The sequence below is a fragment of the Lissotriton vulgaris genome, chromosome 1_1 (assembly GCF_964263255.1).
Source record: "Lissotriton vulgaris chromosome 1_1, aLisVul1.2, whole genome shotgun sequence".
Classification (NCBI taxonomy): Eukaryota; Metazoa; Chordata; class Amphibia; order Caudata; family Salamandridae; genus Lissotriton; species Lissotriton vulgaris.
Window position 1 is genome coordinate 1,491,540,300 of NC_141685.1, and position 15,998 is coordinate 1,491,556,297.

At 42.5% G+C, this 15,998-nt stretch overlaps 1 protein-coding gene across 1 annotated transcript in view; it reads left to right on the forward strand.

The window, feature by feature from the left end:
* MAPK12 (mitogen-activated protein kinase 12) overlaps window positions 1–15,998 on the forward strand; it is a 431,974-nt gene that overhangs the window by 343,685 nt on the left and 72,291 nt on the right. The window contains exon 10 of the mRNA XM_086967390.1: window positions 12,451–12,529. Coding sequence (XP_086823516.1) covers window positions 12,451–12,529 — 79 coding nt within the window. The remainder of the gene's footprint in view (window positions 1–12,450; window positions 12,530–15,998) is intronic.

Genomic DNA, 15,998 nt, shown 5'->3' on the forward strand with positions numbered 1-15,998 from the left:
GGTGAGTTTGTAGGTTTTGCCGTGTGTTTTATTTGACACAGTACTGGTTACTAAGGTGAGGCACTTTAGACAGGGGACCATCTTTGCGCTATAAATTTGCAGAACATCCATTTGACCTACTTACTTTGTGCTTATTGCATTGCACTAATTCAAACCGAGCCAAATTTGGTCATCAGAATATATACATATTTTTATGTGGTGCTTCGTAACACACTTCTCTTTTTTTTTTAGCTCTGTACATAACTTGGTTACCCAGTTTAATGGTGCTCAAGACATTTGTCCACTTCTAAAGAATGGAAGGCTGAGTTGGCCTTGATGGGAATCCAGCTCATGACCTGTACATAGATGCATGTTAAGGTGGCAAGCATTCAGGTCACCGAGCTATCCTGCTAGCTGCTGCTTTCACACCTCTTTGCCCAGTAAATAGTTAAAAAAGGGCTGTTATCACTTTGAAATACTGTTTGTTTTAATCAAAAGATAGATATCCAGGAAGTCCCGAAAGTAGGATGGACACATTATCGTTCTAGTTAAATAAGTTGCCCACGTGACGGTTCTCTTTATTCTTTCATTAGCCCGTCCCCAGCCACTTGGTCATGATGTCCCTTCCGATTGTTTCCGCTGTGTTAGATTATTAAGGCCACTTGATGTAATGTAGAAACTGGTGCATGGCCTTTAATGATAATGTTTGTTACTAAATGTTTGCCTCCATGAGTAGCTTTCTATACCGTGTAAGGTGTGTGGGTGGTAGGATGTTGTCTTGGTTGAATATTGGCCATCGGTGTTGCTGCTTCTCGTTTCTTCACCACCGTGCTGGTCCTCTGGTCGGCGGCTACCGTGCGTAGACAGAGAATGCGGCCCCATTACCTTAGAAGAAGTAGGCTGCGCCATCGCCGACATTCCTGCACCATCTCTTTTCGGTGGGAGAGGTGTGGAGAAGTGTGGCTCACTGGTTAGAGCAGGCAGACCCTGAAGCAGAGGTCAGACCCGGGACCAGGGTTCAATTCCTGACGCGGCAGGGTCTTGAGCTCAAAATGTCCATGGACTTGATAATTCTCGCTTCGATGCCTGACCTAATCATGGGTTCACACTCTGCAACTCTGGGCATTAAGCTTGCTTAATCTCCACAACGGCCCCCCCGCGACGGGATGCCTGGCTTTCACCTTGGGGATGCCCTGTAGGGGCTATCTCACAGGGAAAAGCCAGGACGGGTTCCCAAGGCAAGCGTGGAGATACCCCTTCGGGGGTCGATTCAGGCGCTATATAAGAAACACAATAATAATAATAATAAGGGAACCAGGCGTTTGCGGCATGGGCATTGGTTGGAGGAGAGGGGCTTAATTTGTTGCAAGAAGGAATGAAGATTTTTTCATTGCGGTTTGTATTTTTCTGTGGAAGTCTGGGTCTGTAGGATTGGCATATTTTGCATTGTAGGTATTGGTGGCCATAACTCTTAAAAGTTGCTCCCTACACCGGGCTGATTCCTGGAGGTAACGGTTTCTCTTTTACTTTTTGTTTCATTTTGTCCTCGTGTTTGGTAACTTTGGTGTGGCACTCAGTGCGTTAATGTGATTTACAGCAGAACACAGTTCGTAGTTTTTAGGTCTCGCGACCTATCAATGCGCACAAGCGCATTGAGCATAGCGAGAATTCATGTCCTCAAAACGCTCGTGAAACCAAGGGTTTCGTTCGTGTGGTTTTGTTTAAGTTCACGTGAATCACGTGACCAAACAAGCACGCGCATTCACGGCCGCACAGCACATCAAAGGGCTTCTCCTCCCCTAATTATTCATGGCCGGCCGCAGACCCGCCGTACTTTCAGTTTCCCAAACGGCTTCTCCTCCCCTAATTATTCATGGCCGGCCATAGGCCGGCCGTACTTTCGGTGTGAATTAAGCATTTTGCTTGGGCTTACAAGTTAACTGTATTGATTGATTTTTTGGAACCGGGTAAATAATTTAACAAGCCATCTTAACCCACAGATCGATAGTGGCAGATTATAATTACCAATAACCCAGCTATAACCATAGTTGTTCTAAATCACTACATTGCCACATTATATTGTCTGATTTGTTATTGCTTGACTGCCGAGTTAATTTTTGTCTCATAATTCTATCCACTCTAACCAAGCCCTTCATACAAAAGCCAAGTGGCTGATAAAAGCTGCTTATCTGATAGTGTTGCAAGATAAATTTTGACTTTTAACCCGATGCATTTCCCACATAAATTCACGTAGCATTGTGCGGAAACCAATCTAGTAGCCTTTTAATCAGGTACAAACTGTAGCTCACTGGGTGTGCAACGCATACACCTTTTGTTTTTAATTTTTTTAATTTTTTAATATTGCTCGAATCACTAAAAGAAGTTCTGTGGCTTGTTTCCTTAGTCCCCGTTAAAGCAGCCTCATATGTTACACTGCTTTCCATAAGCAAAATGGCTGCCCTTTCAGCACTGCTGCAGACAGCTCATTGGGCTCCTCTGGCTTTAGGTAGCCATGGCAACAGCCAACAGACAGTCCAATACAGCAAGCATGGCTGACCATGTGCAGGTCACCAGCCCGGAATGTTAATTTATTTTACTACAGTTGTGCATTAATTACTCCGGCTGGAGTTTTGTTTTGCGGAATGTTCATTTATTTTACTACAGCTGTGCATTAATTACTCGGGCTGGAGTTTTGTTTTGGAAATGTTTTACACAGAGTAGGCAGGGGCTTTTGTTTTAAAGAATATTGTTACCCCTTCTTTCTCGCGCAGTTTGGGGCAGTGTAAACATGGGAGGGCTGGGTGTAGAGAGCGTCTCTGGTGACTAATGGCATTCGCACTCTCCTTTAATGTAATGTCATTGATTTACGGGAGAGCGTTGCAACGCAGCACTCAGCTTTTACATGCTTGCTCTGAGTATTTGAAATGCGGTCGCTTGATAATGTGTTAACGTTGGGTTGACTTTTACATAATAATGCCTCAGAGGTAAAACTCCACCAGTGTTGGCATGTCATTTTTATAGTCCTTTTCTTGACAGTGTTTTGCTCGAAGCTGTCATTTATTTACTCGAGGGTTGCAGAGGGTTTCTTATACTCATTATGCATACACCTTTTCTTTTTTTAAATTTTTATTTTTTAATATTGCTCGAATCACTAAAAGACGTTCTGTGGCTTGTTTCCTTAGTCCCCGTTAAAGCAGCCTCATATGTTACACTGTTTTCCATAAACAAAATGGCTGCCCTTTCAGCACTGCTGCAGACAGCTCATTGGGCTCCTCTGGCTTTAGGTAGCCATGGCAACAGTCAACAGACAGTCCAATACAGAAAGCATGGCTGACCATGTGCAGGTCTCCAGCCCGGAATGTTAATTTATTTTACTACAGCTGTGCATTATTTACTCCGGCTGGAGTTTTGTTTTGGAAATGTTTTACAGAGAGTAGGCAGGGGCTTTTGTTTTGAAGAATATTGTTACCCCTTCTTTCTCGCGCACGTTGGGGCAGTGTAAACATGGGAGGGCTGGGTGTAGAGAGCGTCTCTGGTGACTAATGGCATTCGCACTCTCCTTTAATGTAATGTCATTGATTTACGGGAGAGCGTTGCAACGCAGCAGTCCGCTCTTTTACATGCTTGCTCTGGGTATTTGAAATGCGGTCGCTTGATAATGTGTTAACGTTGGGTTGACTTTTACATAATAAGGCCTCAGAGGTAAAACTCCACCAGTGTTGGCATGTCATTTTTATAGTCATTTTCTTGACAGTGTTTTGCTCGAAGCTGTCATTTATTTACTCGAAGGTTGCAGAGGGTTTCTTATACTCATTAGGCGTCATTCCACATAAAGCACAGAGCTCCATATAGTGAGCAAGCCCCCATTTATTAGAACAGGTCTGCAGTTAATTCAACAGTCATATCCAATTTATAAGCAAGCCTCACTTATACAGAGTGAAGAACCTGACCATCTCATCTCCCTTAAAGCTCACACATAATGCCAAAGCATTTAAAAGAAATCACTCACAAGCCAAGCTTACATTTTCCGCCAACCATCTATCTCATAGGTTAGGGCTATTTAAATGGGTGATCCTAGGGTCAGCTATATATAGCCAATTGCTTCCTACCCCTAAATGATCTCCATTGTTCACCAATGGGCACCTGCCCAAAACATGGTGTAAGTGGTTTCACCGTCCACAACCAGAACATTCATGCTGGTAAAAGCAGAGCTGGCAGAAAAATGTCTCTTAAATCCCCAATATGCCTCCCCTGGTTCCCCAGGCTGTTCTTTTCCATAGATTTCCCGTCCTACTCTGTATGAGATGTTCCAGGAAGGGCCGTCACAGGATTGGTATACCATTAGCTGTCTGAGCAGCTGGTGCCAGTCAGGTGGTGCCTTCTACTGCAATCACAGCCCTGAATCAACCCACCGCCCCATGGCTTCTCTGGAATGATGCTCAAATGAGCTCTAAATTCCTCATCATAAATGTACCATACAAAACCCCCCAAATCCATCTGCTCTTTTCAAATAACATCAGTATATTTAACAAGCACTGGCGTTGCCAATAGGTCTCGCAGTAGGAAAGTTGGAGCTATTACAATTGCAAATAACAATGCTTTTTATTTTTGTTTTCATTTTAAAAACATAAAGGGCTTTGTCATTTACAAAACCAATAGCTCCAACTTTCCTACTGCGAGACCTATTGGCAACACCAGTGCTTGTTCCTGGTTGTCAGTAACTTTGATGTAGCGCTGCGCTCCCTTGGAAAATCCAGGCTTTGGGGCAGAGACTGGTGGTCTTTGTATAGAATGAGGGCGTTTGTATTGTGGTGGGTGGTGGTGTGTGAAAGGTAAACTCTGTTCCGGTGAGCTGAGGCAGACTTCAAAGGGTGTTCGACTCCACAGGGTGATCAGAGACATCACTGGTGGGAAGATGGAACATTTAACCTTCAGGTTTCAGCTGTGCCACCACATTCCCGGGGCACAGAAGAGCCTGGAAGAAGGGCTGATGCCCGATGCTTGGAAACGTTTGTCCTCCAAGGTAGTGTGGGCTGGAGCCATTGAGAGGGAGTTGTCACCACTTGTGTCTTGAAATGTTCACAATTTACAGCAGGCAGAGCCCCCGAGGGACAGAGGTCCTGTGTATTCACAGCAGATTGCACAATTAGTTAGTCTCTGAAGCGCTTTCCAAAAAGTAATGCTCTTTTTACACTGAGTCAATCAGTTGCGTATGGCTGTTTGCTTAATGTAGATGCATTTAGAAAAAAGAGAAACCGTTACTGCGGTCATGGATGTTTTAGAACCGGTTTGGGGTGGTTCTCTTTTCAAATGTCTATCTAGGCTTCTCTACGACACAGCATTTGTGTAGTGATGTCCCTCACAGCAGGGCTGTCTCCAGCCTGGAGCACCCGTAACAGAGGCCCAAAAAAGTGCGAAGGTAGACAGAAGGCTTGGCCTCACGTCACCTAAAGTGCCTCCTTCAACCTGCAGCTCCACCACTCCTCACCCATCTCATCTATAAAAATGGCATGCTTTATAGGAAGTCTGACCAGCAGCCAATAGCTAACCGTGTTGACTGAATTTGTAAATGTAGATCTTTCGTCCATCCCCACACTCATGCCAGTGTTTGAAACTCCTGCCCTTCAGCCATTGGAATGCCTGTAGCACACTTTCACTGTCTGGGAAGCGGTCATCACCTTCCAACTGGTGCCATTGAAAATCAGAGGCATTTAAATGGATCCCTTACTCTGCTTTGTAATAAATACTGTGAGCCAGGCCTGAGGATGAACACCAGAAGATATCTACTCCTTGTCACATTGCTATTATCTTGATGGTACTGCTTCCTCTACGTGCAACCTACAGCTCTTGATATTTCTCAACATATACATTCAGTCATTATGTTTTAACTTTCAACCCTTGAGGTGATTAACTGACCAGGCTGGACATTGAAAATCCTCCGGAAGGTTCTTCCGTTCCTCCCAGGGGAATGCAAAAAAACAGTTGTGACAGCCTTGGTGCTCTCATGATTGGATTATTGCAACAGTTTGCTCCTTGAAGCCCAGCAGGGAATACTTGACAAGTTACAGATACTGCAGAATGCAGCAGCGCGCCTACTTACAGGCCTGCCTAAGTTTGCATCTATCTCCCATGAACTGGTGAAACTACATTGGTTGCCAGTAAGGAAACGGATCCTATTCAAAAGCATGTGTATTGTCTTTAAGGCGACCCATGGTTTAGGCCCAGCATTCCTGGGGCAACATTTTCCCCTGTATAAACCAGGTAGACTTTTGAGGTCAGCCAATTTGGGATTGATCCCCATGCATCAGGAAAGTTTGTTGGGGAGGCAGGAGTTTTAGCCGAGGGACGGCGGTGGCCTGGAATGCTCTTCCTGTGGCACTCCGACTGTGCCCTGAGCTGATGACCTTTCGGAGAAAGCTAAAAACGTGGCTTTTTGTAAACTAGTTCCGGGGATATAGTTTAGGAGTTATCAGGATAGCGCCAGGACACCGTACGCTAACAGTGCGCTCCACAAATGTCACAAATAAATAAATAAATTTACCTGGATAAGTGGTCTAACAGTAGCCTAGCAGTACAGAGATGGTTTACCTGATTCTAATACTTAGTAAAAAACCTAATATTGTACAATCTTCACAAGCAAATAATGCTGTTTCTTTCTAGATTATTGCATCCTCAAATTACATGCTGTCTAAAAAATATTCTCTACATTGCTTGAATCTGGCATTAAAAACTGACCTTTAATTAAAGCGTCGCCTCTTTTTTTTCTCTTTCAAATGTCCCTCTCATTCCCTTGCATCCTCTGCATGCCTCCTCGATGAGCATAGCCCTACTGAGCTTAGCCTACTGACACATTCATGTTTTACCTATTCTCTATTATTGTATTTCTGCAAATTACCCACAACTCATTCACAGGATCACACTCTATTCTCCTTCTCTGAAAGTCATACCTAGGCAACCACCTAACAATACCTAATCTCATCTAGTTCATCTATTAATATCACCAACCATGTGCATGAGCTCACAAACCCCATAACTCATGATTACAACTAACCTGTCCACTATTAATTTAGTTCAGCATTAAGAAACTGGAATGACTGCATGGAATTGTTTGCTTGAGCACACAAAACTAACCCCAATAACTAACTGTAATCAAGAACTAACCACTAACCTTGGGTTACGGAGCAGTGTGCTGCCTGGCGTAAAGCACTGCAATGCCTCATATGCGATTGTAAGCGATATATAATTGCATTTACGCTAAAGTTGTCTGAAATGCTCCTGTCCAAGGGAGTTCATTTTGAAAGCGGTAATCCATAGAGAAAGCAATATGTTAACAAGCATTGGCCATTTTTGTGTCAGGAGAACTAACCTCTGGAGCAAATGCACATCCCAAATCCTCTCCACTGGTGCTCACTCCGAACAAAGTTGTTCATCATAAACACAAGCGAGGGGGAAAGGGGAATGAGAGAGAAAAGAGAGACTGCATCCTGAGTCAGGTGCCCTTCTATGTTCTATTAGTTCTTTTCTTCTTCTAACCTTCTAGATATTTTCTTATTGTGAGTTTCTGCAGCACCTAGATAAAATAACAAATAACTCTTATAAATAAGCATTTCCTAAATACTAAACTCTCTCCTATTAATTTACTCAATCGTTCATACATCTACCTTGTAAACTTTATTGACTAACATCTCTCTATATAGTTCTAAGGAGATTATTTAATGTAAAAGTATAACATTTGATATTTTATGAGTTCTTTCAATTCTTTTTCACTTGGATTTCCTTCTCTAAAGTAAGATATATGAAACATTAAAGTAAACAATTAACTTAAAAATCTTTTACACAAACCTTGAAGAACCTCCAAATGGATATGTTCATGTCTTTCTGTTGTATATAGTTTTAATGATCCATTATGTATCCTTGGAATATAGCTTTCAGACTTTCTTCAATTGGTATGCATCAAATTATTCTCCTCTGAACTACCTTCATTTGTATTCAAGCAAGTTTTCTCTACAGAAAGGCTTTTCTCAAGTTTTTAACCGGGTTTTCCCCTCAGAAAAGCTGGTTTTTGTATTGAGGAATACCCCGGAGTGTGCACACTTGAAGAACAGAGAGACGGGGCCTCAAAATGCTGAATTCCAGACAAGAAATCACTACAGGCATGAGCACTACAGAAACGCTACTCTCTGAGTGAAAAAAACTGTTGAAGTGCGCATTTTCCCTGATGTGCATGCCTGAAGGAGAGATTGGTATGAAGAGAACGCCAGAAGACTAGAACGCTAACTAACAGTCGCAGGAAACTGCCTTTTTGAATGAAAACAGCTTGGACTCGACTGCAACAACAGTAACATACCGAGCCGCAACAGAGATGACTCCTTCCTAGTTTGAAGCGGGGAGTACAAGAGAATTTCAGTTTCCTTCTGCTGTTTGAGCGACATGTAATACTGGCTATGATGTTCCTGACATTTAGAAACTACTGGCTTTGCCACAGATTTTTGGCAAAGATGAACAGCATTGGAAACAAGCATTTGCAATGCAATAGGTCTCGCATGTGTTAAAGTTGAAGCTGTTGGCGTGGAAAATGACTGTTTTTTAATTTGCTTTTTTTATACCAATGGCAATAGCGCTATGCTAATATAATCACTCCACTGCAAATTTTAAAAAAAAGTTAAAAAACATTGTTATTTTAAACACCAACAGCTCTAACTTTAATAAATACGAGACCTATTGTTTTACCAGTTCTTGTTATATGTGCAATGATTATCACAATGCACACATTGGTACTAGTAATGGTCCTGGATTTAAATAAAAAATATTCTGTTACTTCCTGAGAAGCGACAAGGGAGGTGACAACCTACTGAGATCACCAACATTTTTTTAAATCATGGACAGCATTACCTAGGGGCGACAGTAATAAAGTGAGATGTCTCTTAAATTTTGATGGAAATAGTTGCACTATCAGTATCTGCTGATTTCTCAGGATGATCATACGTCGGCTACCAGTATTGTAGTGGTTGTTTGCTCTGTTCAGGGCAGTGTGGAACTCTGCCCTGGTACAATGGCAGAGAGCATTTACATCAATTGATGGATCCCCTAGTCACATATTCCCATTCATGGGTGTCAACTGTAGTGTGTGAATTTAAAGGGATTGCTCTCATCAATTCCTCAACATTCTACTGAAAGCATGGCAAATATCATGAACCCCCCCCCAACAGTTACTTCAAATTGTGGGAGAAGGTGTCTCCCAAAAATAGGTTGTGTGGAAAAAATGCAAATTGACTTTGTGCTGATTCTTTCAGCAAAATAAGTGAGACATCCTTTGGTGTTTCTTTGTTAGTTTTTGCTGAAAAGGAAAGATGCAAATTGACTTTCTGTAAGAAATTGTTAACACAAAAACTGCAACATTCCTCAAAAAGTGTTATTGAAAAGAATTCAAAATTAAGCAATTCTTTTGTATGCATCCAGTGCAAATGCACACCAGAGAGGTGAAGCAACTGGAGTGGTTTGCATGGTCAAGGGTGGCACCGAACACCCAGATGGAGCAAGTTTGCTTTTTGTCTACCAGCATTGCTCCATAACTCCTATCTGAGCACAGTGACCTACTGAAAGCTGATACTGAAGCCTAACACTGCAGGGCAAGAATAAAACCAACAACCTCACCATTGAATGATCTGCAAGAGCATTAAGGGAATGTGTTCTAAATCTGGTGAGCATGACCGCTTCGGGATGATTTTATAAAGCTGCCTATCTTTTTTTGGTATTTTAAAAATTCTAACCTGCAAAAAGGAAGATAAAACCGGGCAATCTCATCTCGAATTACAGGCTCGTTAATTTATCAAAGCATGGACCATGCACGTTCCGTCCATGAGAATCCTCTAAAATTAGCATCATCCGGGCCTCTCCAACCTCCACTGACCACAGTTTTCTATTTCTGCAAGGTGATGTCTTTCATCTTTGCATTTCATTTCTCATACAGTGTTTGCTGACCCTCTTCAGGGCGGCTGAATTTTCACCAAAATTAGCAGGCCAGGTGTGGTTGCTTAGTACACTAATGTGCCCAACATAGGGGCGTGTGTGAACTGATGGTTACACGTCATCAGGTCCGGTCCACTCAGACTTTCACCGTTCTGAGGTCGATAAAATGAGTACTATTGAGTTGGGAAACAAACATGCGCTGTGCAAATACATGTTATTACTTGGAATAAAGTGCTCAAACATCCTCGGACATCCCTCCCCCCAGCACCTACTTCACTTGTACATGAATGTAATTGTCAGCAGCTGGCTGCAGTACGTGTTGAATTACACAAACGTAGTCAGGTGTCTTAAAAACTGTCATCTGTATTTACTGCATGGCCAGTCACTATGCGGTGCTAATGCATACATCTCGTGCTGCAATGACACACAGCATCCTACATAATGCACAGCGTGTTCTATATTCTTCAATTTTCGCCAGACTACAAGTCTCAGGATTCTTTAAGGAACGGTTGCAGCGCAAGGACTACGTTTACTTGTCTCTGGTGACCTATTCTCAGACGACAACCAAACAAGGAAACTAATGATTATTAATCCTGCAAGACCATAAAAAAGCAGTCTTGACCGCCTGGAGCTGTGGGATTGTGATGTACTCGCCGGACGGCTACAACCCCTCACCCATCCCTTTTATTTTGCGAAGTACTTGGTGTTCAATAGATCATATAGAGTAATACTGCCGCTAGATGTTACCAGGCTTGTGCACAGAGTGAGGGAACAGAGGCTGCACATTGTAGAACAAGCCCAGGCGGCGACTAAGTTAAGTGACAGTTCGATGAAGCTCTGTCTCCCGCAAGATTCTAAAGCAAAGCAGCTGCACTCAAAGTCATGGCGTGCCACGTTAGCAGGGTCTGCTAGCAGGGTCCGCAAACAGCATAGAGGAGGACGTGTGCTCTTGCACTTCCCTGGTTAGGAGGAGGCGTCTTGCCGAGCGCAGCCTCTGGCTACAGAATCAGTAAATGTAAAATGCAACAAGTGGGTGCAGTGCTGAAGCAAAGCTTGGCGCCTGTGTACAAACATATGTGCGCGGCGGCCCATGAAGTGGGCGTTAGGTAAACAAAAACTCTAGCATTTATTTTCCCTGAAAGACAACCCTGAGCAACGAAGCAAGTTTGCCCGTCGCAATGTTAACAAGCATTGGTAAATGCAGAAAACTATGCTACAGCCAATAGAACTGGAGGAAAAGTAAGTGGCCCGCACAAGAACTAATTAAAAGCCAGGAAAGAGAGGGGCTCAATGTAAACTTGCACATAATCTAAAAACCAAGCCCAACCCAACAAATATCCTACCAGAAAACGCCCATCTGACAGTGGACATCAAGGTGCAAAAAGCTCAGAAAAAACAAGCAACCGAGCGGGAAGCACAGCGGGGAAGTAGCAGTAACATTAAGAGGAGAGGGAGAAAAAATGCTATATTTATATGTAAGCAGCTAGGGTGCTGACGCTAAACACAGACAAAATATAACCGAGCAGAAAACCAAGGGAAAAAAAATTCCCTTAAAGAACAGGTAAAGAACCATAGTGGAATGAGACTGTACGAAGTCCCTGCTTTGTGTGAGGAACAGAAGAGAGAAAGGAGGGACAAAGAGGCAGGACTAACAACTAGCAAGCAGGGATGGACACTGACATAGACAAATGAAAAGCAATGGCAAGACGGGGATGGACTTGAAGCCAAAAGACTGATTACAGTAGGTCTCAGAAACTGTGCATGTGCTGTCTAGCTAGACCTAGAAAAAAAAAATACTTTTTGCGGGTGCAGTTTCACACTGGCAAAAAACCCAAAAAACTTCTGTGCGCAGCTGCTGTTGGTGGCTGCTGTTGGTGGCTGCATCTTTCTGTATGCATGCTTGTTTCCGGCCTTCCTCAGAAAAAAAAACCATTTAAACACAAGAAAGGGCAAGTAGCCACACAAAAGACTGCAGTCGCTGCTTATGGCCAGGCATTTTTGAGGGGGAAGGAAGAGAAAAATAAAATAAAGAGCTGGAAAACATGTAAAGCAAAACGAAAAGATAAGTTCCCTAAACGGTAGCAGTGGAGGGCAGAAGTTAGCCAATCAAGAGGATAGTAAATATGTTATGCTTCGGGGAGGGAGGGGGTGGGCAAACAGAAGATGGACTAGGAAAGCAATCCAATAAAAAAAGCAAGCAAATAAAGCTCACAAACACAACCAGTGAGAATCAATGGGTGGACCGTAAGCTTCTGTAAATTCTTTGTAAGGCCACAATAGGTCTTTTGCAACCAGACATCTGTGCTGTCTAGTAGGACGACCTACAAATTAACATGAATAGGCAGGTGCTTTAGGAGCTGAAGAGGTAGTGAGAGGACTGTCTCACTGTATATTCATGTCTACACCAATTGTTAATGCATTTTTCCTTACTTTACCTTTTCAACTGTTGAACTTTATCAAGAAACTTACATGTGTTTTAAACAGTGGCTTTCTTATTTATAGGCAAAGAACTATATTAAGAGCCTTCCAAAGGTCCAGAAGAAAGATTTTGCTGCAGTTCTAAAGTATGCAAATCCTTTAGGTGAGTAAATGATTAATTTTCTTTTATCTTAATTGTCATGTCTACTTATTCTGCCCTGTCTTTTGTTAAACCATGCTTCCCGGGTTGAATTCATAAAGGGTAATTGTTTCTGGTTATGTTTCTCGTATTCTCACCTAATTTTCTTTTACATTAATAATCTTTCTCAGTGTTCGTGTTGAAGCTTCACATCCTTAAGTAATAGTCCAGACTGCGTGTGATTGAAGAATGTTGTATATTCCTTTAGTCAGGAAACATCTCTCTTGGAGGCGGCGATAGAGACAGTATCATTGGAACCGAGCTGTTTATACAGCAATGTAACTTGGTGACATGAAGTAGATGCTAAAACAGGTCCGTTCATTCTTCTCTAGGATAATGCCATGCAAAAAGTGCAGGGATAGGATAATAAGTCTTATTATTTTAGGTGTTGAAATAATTTTCACTCCCTATGTGAAAAGTAATTGTAACAATATCAGCCCTGCCCTGGCCCGCGCACAGCTGCTTTTATCTCCCTGCATGTGATCCACTGTGCTTATGTCCAACGATCTCAAACGGATGCTTCTTTGGCCTATGCCAACAGCTTTCCTAAAACACCTTTGGCTTAAAAGCACGTTAGAAACGCTTCTTCTGAACTCGCTACAATGTGTCTCGAGTCATCTGGCCTTGTCTTTTTTTGTCTCTCACTATTCTTTGAGCTATGCCCCAAGGTGACGCATTTCCAATTAAAGAATGTAAAAAATGATAGTCGTAATGTAGCAGGATCTTAGGAACTTCCGCTAACCCGCTTTTTACTTGATTACCCTCAGACAAACAAGCTTCCTACTTTTCACACCTTAGGATGGCAGCGCATATGTTACTTCACAAATTTGCTTGCTGTGCCTGTCTTTCAGCTGAGACAATAGCACTGTATATCAAATGGCTTTTTGAGTGTATTTATGACCGAGGTGCCAGCATAACCTGGTGATGTTGACAGCTTCTCAGCAAAATAGCTGCAAATGCTTCAATTGCTTCTATCCTGTCAAATTAGTTTGGATGCAATGTCACCAATTATCCTTATTTTGGGGTTATGGTCTAGTGATGTTGAATCACACTCCATATTCGGTTGTTAGACTCAAGGGCATGGTGCTCGCCTGGCTTGTTGCGTGAGTGTTTAGTGCCGAGCGCAAGCTGAAGCAGACAGTGATGCAGTTGATTTGAACCGGGCAGATTGTTGGTGCGAACTAGAGTACAACCTGCCATCGAGCAGATGGACCTTTAGAACCAGACTGAGGTGTGACACAAAAAATCAAGTACAGGGGATTACAGGAAAGTATTTTAGGCCCAACAATGACGACAGAGTGGCAAATTTGTAAAGCATAAAGCTAATTGGCAGATTAGCAAAGTTAAAAACACAATTTAGTTGTAAATCAGTAATCCTTATATGAATACATTAGTTGATGATTCAACGCAATTCAAAATGGCATATAGTTAAAAAGAGGATTTCCTGATGTGAAATGATCAATAGGAATCATGAATGTTGGAATGAAGATTTATTCTTCAAATTGCATGGATATATTAGCTCATCCACCCAACTGGCTCAGGCTCTAACATCATATGTCCTCAAGAATCTAAACCTAAGGCAATGTCCTGGATTCTATTCCAGAACTAAACTAAGTCACAAACAGAACCTATCTAACATGAAATAAATAAAAAAGTAAGAACATTACAACATATACAAAGACAAATTGTTTAAACTTATCATAAAACAAATGAAAGCTGGCACAGTTTTCCATAAAGGAAAAATCCCTTGTTTGATACACTAAGAAGTGGGGTGGATTGGGGAGAAGTCAATTAGAAGGGGTCATTAAGTATAGCCTCTAGAGGCAGAATCAATAAAGATGCTGTCAGGTTAGCGGGGACGGATTTGCCCTAGAGTCTGACTTTTTTTGGGTAGGAGCAAGAAAGTGTCTCCTCTGTGGAGAGTGGAAAGGGCATCTCCTCTCATCTCAGGGCATTAACTCTGCAATGCTCAATTAAATCATTTCTTTACATGGAAAACAACTCCCTACAATACCCACTAAGAGAACTAATCAGGACCAAACATTTTTTGATAAAACAGTTCAGTCAGGGGTGGCTCCTCCATGTGGGTGAAGGAGCGTCGCCTCACTGCTTTCTCGCAGTGCGAGAAGCAGAAACCTAAAATGGTATTATGAATAGCATTTTATGTTTCTGCTTCTCGCTCTGCAAGAAAGCAGTAGGGTTTGGTTGGGGGCGGTCGGGTGGGTGGTCCTACGCTAGGGTAGGGGAGGAGTTGCTTGCCCAATCTGAGGGCGCCGTCTGTTTGGTAGGCCCCAGGGCGGACCAAACCAGTCACACACACACTCCCTTTTCTCCATATAGGCTGCATGCAGCCTACATGGAGAAAATGGCTGCCATTGCAGCATTGTGATTGGATTAAGGGAGGGAGGATGCCAGCTTCCTGTGTGGAGCAGAGAAGCAGGGACGACGAGGAACCAGGCCTGCGAAGGTAAGTTAACTTTTTTTTAAATTATTTAAAATTAAAACACCGCACCGCACGCGACCTCGGAGCGTGTTCTTCTTACAGCTGCACAGGTTCTTTATTCTTCTCTCTAAGGAACATATACAGATAAACATTTACAAGCAGACTAAAACATTGATACAATTTAATTTAGGTGGCAGCTTAGTTCCTGAAACAAGTGAAAGGAAAAATATACTGCAGATAGGAAAGCATTAAACACGAGTCATTTTACACTTAGGCCAATATTAGCTATGGTCAAATTTAATGTGAAAATCACTCTTTATATATATTTGAGTGGTGCAGATTATAAATGTTTGAGCAAAGCGTAAAACAATGAAAAGTGCGTCTTCAACAGGATTAGTGGGTATTCTGTGCACTGACCATTGTCTGCAGCGGATGTACAGCAAACAGCAGCAGACATCAGAACGATGTTTCACCGATCCAAGATGGGTCACTCTTCTAGAACACAGTAGAGGCTGCATCTTTTACTTCAAGGGCATGACAGAAAAAGTCAGAAAATAACCATTGCCAACACTTTTGCCAGTGCCTGGCATTGGCAAGATTATGAGTTACGTCAGCATCATTATTTGTGAAGTCCACATGCAGTCTTCCTATCTTAAACATTCTTTGTTCCATCAGTGGTCTCTGGTTTGTTTTTGTTACCCTGGCATGTGCTGATGTATGTTCTTTACAGATTTCCTTGCTGACATTTCCTCCAACAGCAGGCACTTCCGATTTTGACCTGGTGCTTCACTGACCTCAACCCTTCCAAGGAATCCATTGAGTTCGTTTTTTTCTCTTTGATTAATGTTTGTGCCTTTCTTTTGTCTAATTATGCCATTCTTTAAATAGAGATCCTTTGTGTCGTGCTACTGGATTGGCTGCCTATTTCTGCTCCTTACCCACCATACTTCCGTTCCACACATAAGGAGGGAGGCGGGGTTTAACCTATCA